Consider the following 3,038-nt stretch of genomic DNA (forward strand, 5'->3'; position numbering starts at 1 on the left):
CTTGCATGTATGACCAGGGTTGAAGAAGGAGGTCATGTTACAAAGAGGGGTAAAGTCTGAGGTCGGTGGTGGTCAGATGGTACAAACACAGGACCAGTGTTGAAATCTTTGAGAAACTATTTAGCTTGTGAAATGTGTGTTGAATAACTTACATGAATTTTGTAACGTTATGTACATACAATTACTTGTTTTAACCCAAACCATGATCCTTTCCTAAACCTAACCACACGGTTTATTGGTGCATATATACATAAAGACAAAGCCATCATCTCATAATATTGTAATATTTTTGAAAACTTTCCAACAATTCCCCTACTTATCTTGAAGCCTTTTAGCCCGTTCCTCGTGTCCAACAGCTTCCAGCTCATCATGTTCTTTGGTTTCCCTTCCAAAGATTTTCAATGGGATTCTAATCCGGGGGAGCATATTTAGGATCATTGTCTTGCTGGTGATCTCTAAACTGTAATTTATACATTCTTCAAGATGACAGTCTTGGCCAAGTTTACCATTTCTTGCAGAAACAAACTCCCCTACCAACAGGATATTAACACCAGACCACTAGTCCACGGGTCCACACAGTTCCTGTTTAATTGCATCATGTCTTATAAAAGGTACTGATACTTTTGTTCTTGGCTTCATCAATTCCTCGGTAACATGTCGGTAAATCTTTTTTTTTTTTTTTTTTTTTTTAACATCTGTTTCACCTTGGAGAAATCTATCTGCCATGCCAAGGATCTGTACCATCAGTTTTAATGTCATGCAGTCTGTTGGTGGTGTCAAAGCTGAGCAAATTTAGTGGCATTATGGAGTTCCCAAAAGCTTTTCCTACAATTTAGAAACAGCAATATTAGCTGGGGTTTGAATGATTATGATGTGGCTACAAATGTAGTCCTGCATATATTACTGCGAAATACATTTTTGGCAACAATTAAAATTATTTTTTTTTTTTTTATGTCCTGCTCTCAAATGGTCCGAAACAACCTACCATGTCGATTTTTAAAATACAAATCGAACAATCACTTTCTCACACCTGCAGTTCTAAAGTTCTGCATATGAATCTGTGGATCTTCTTTTTTTAGTATTTATAAAACATGAACCACAGCACCAATACAATATGATGAGCCAAACCCTCTGTAATTAAATGTCAGGGATCTTGATTCTGGTCCTAATCCACTGAAAGGTCATTTTCTATTAAATCCAGCCCCTGCTAGTTGAAGGCAGATGTGCAGGACACATCTGCAGCACTTAGTAAATCACTTAAGCCTAAAGCCCTGGCAACGATGAACACCTCAATTCTTGGTAAAGATGAGCTCCTGCACGATTTCTAAATACTCTCCGAAGAGCTCGCCTTCATCCCACAGGCAGCCGGCCACCAACATGACGTAATACAGCAGTCATTTACCAGTATGCAGAATCTGATGCAACAAACCCTTCTGAGAATCGGTGTGTAATTGTCGAAGAAAGGGAAGCTGCCACAACTGAGCGAGTCATAGAGGTTATCAAAGGATCTCCTGCCATTACAGATGTTGTTGTTGAATCAGACCTACAACACCAACAGAAAAGCCAAACTGTTTCTGCAACTACCAGCTACTTGAAGATCTACTGCAGGAAACACATTCAGAAACATTTTGAATGAACCTTGATTGAATGACATCAAGAAGATCAGGCCAGTATTCTTCGTGTCCGTTAAACCTTTCCCCTCTCTGTCATCCTCTAGAGCCTCGATTCAAGTGTTAAAGAGGTAGTTTGACATTTTGACAAACTCCAAGGCATTAGCCTAGCTTAGCATAAACAATGGAAGCAGATCAATACAGCTCGCCTGGCTCAGTCCAATAACAAACCCAGTAGCACCTATGTAGCTAACGAATTAAGCTACTGCCTCTGCTATGCTGCCGCGAATGAAGGAATCTAAAATAGAAACTTTAACTTTCAACAACTCCAATTTTAAGACAGTTACCAAATATACAAAAGACAGAAATCAGAATTCAATGATTTTTATTCTCAGATCTGTAATAATTTAAATATAGATACACAGATATGTTGACTATGTTACAGCTAAGGAAAGGACTTGACGGTTGTCCTCGGTGTGGGCGCTTTGAGGAGCGGAGCAAACTGTCCTAGACCTCCCAGCACGGCCGGTACACCCGTCCCACCATGCACCTCATGGTGTCCCTCCTCAGGATGGGGATGCTTGGGTCCTGTCCGACATCTCTGTGCTCGGTCACCTGGCTGTTGTCATCAGCTCTCCGCTTGTGAAGCACCCGTAGGTCCCTCCACAGGCTGGGGTCGGCAGCGACGACAATGACCCTCGGCGCTCTAGCTTTGGTCACAGCGGCCAGATCTGAGTCGCCGAGGTTGTTTTTTGTCGCCTCGTCGCTTAGCAGCGAAGTAAAAGCATCTTGCTCCAAGGAGCTGTCTTCATTCTTGCCCATGGGTGACGACACAGATAGTGCATAGCACTTGAATAAGAGTGCTGTGGCGAAGATGACGGACATGAGTGACTGTCTCATGGTGAAGGTCTTCCAGGAGTTGAGAAGCGTTGGCTTGGGTGGGAGAATTTCTTTCCAGAAGTCTTGTTTGCTGTTCTGACTTTGAGATCATATCATGGGCTTTTATACCATTTCGGACATCGTGAACTGGCAACGTTGGACATCGTCATCAAAGCTTCTCCTGTTGGGTTCAGGAAATTAGCCACAAGCATTAAAAGGCAGTTGGGTCGAACTCTTGCAGCGTTCAAGTGTGTTGTTTTCACAGAAAGTTAATTAAAATCTCCAATGTGGTGGCTCATATTGGACACTTGACGATGAAACAGTGGAAATTCTTTGAACAGGTGACACCCAAGAAAACCATTAATCCTAAATTACGACCTTTTAAAACAACGAGGATGCATTACCCACCCGTGAAGCTCTTGTGGTGTCTGATGCTCACTGATGAAAGCTGTTGCAGTGACAATCACTGAGGGATTTAACCTTGGATTAGTGGGGGGGGAAAGCAAACAAATCATTCTTGAAGTGTTTGTGTCTTCGTGGCATTAGCTC

At 42.2% G+C, this 3,038-nt stretch overlaps 1 protein-coding gene across 1 annotated transcript; it reads right to left on the reverse strand.

Moving 5' to 3' along the window:
* Positions 1–1,978: 1,978 nt before the first annotated feature.
* Positions 1,979–2,573, reverse strand: pmchl (pro-melanin-concentrating hormone, like). Its single transcript, XM_069159335.1, has one exon. The coding sequence runs from the start codon at positions 2,508–2,510 to the stop codon at positions 2,118–2,120; it is 393 nt and encodes a 130-aa protein (XP_069015436.1). The 5' UTR covers positions 2,511–2,573; the 3' UTR covers positions 1,979–2,117.
* Between the last annotated feature and the right edge of the window lie 465 nt (positions 2,574–3,038).

This window comes from Embiotoca jacksoni, unplaced genomic scaffold, assembly GCF_022577435.1.
Source record: "Embiotoca jacksoni isolate LCO1_2020_lvr unplaced genomic scaffold, fEmbJac1.0.p SCAF_10, whole genome shotgun sequence".
Taxonomy (NCBI): Eukaryota; Metazoa; Chordata; class Actinopteri; family Embiotocidae; genus Embiotoca; species Embiotoca jacksoni.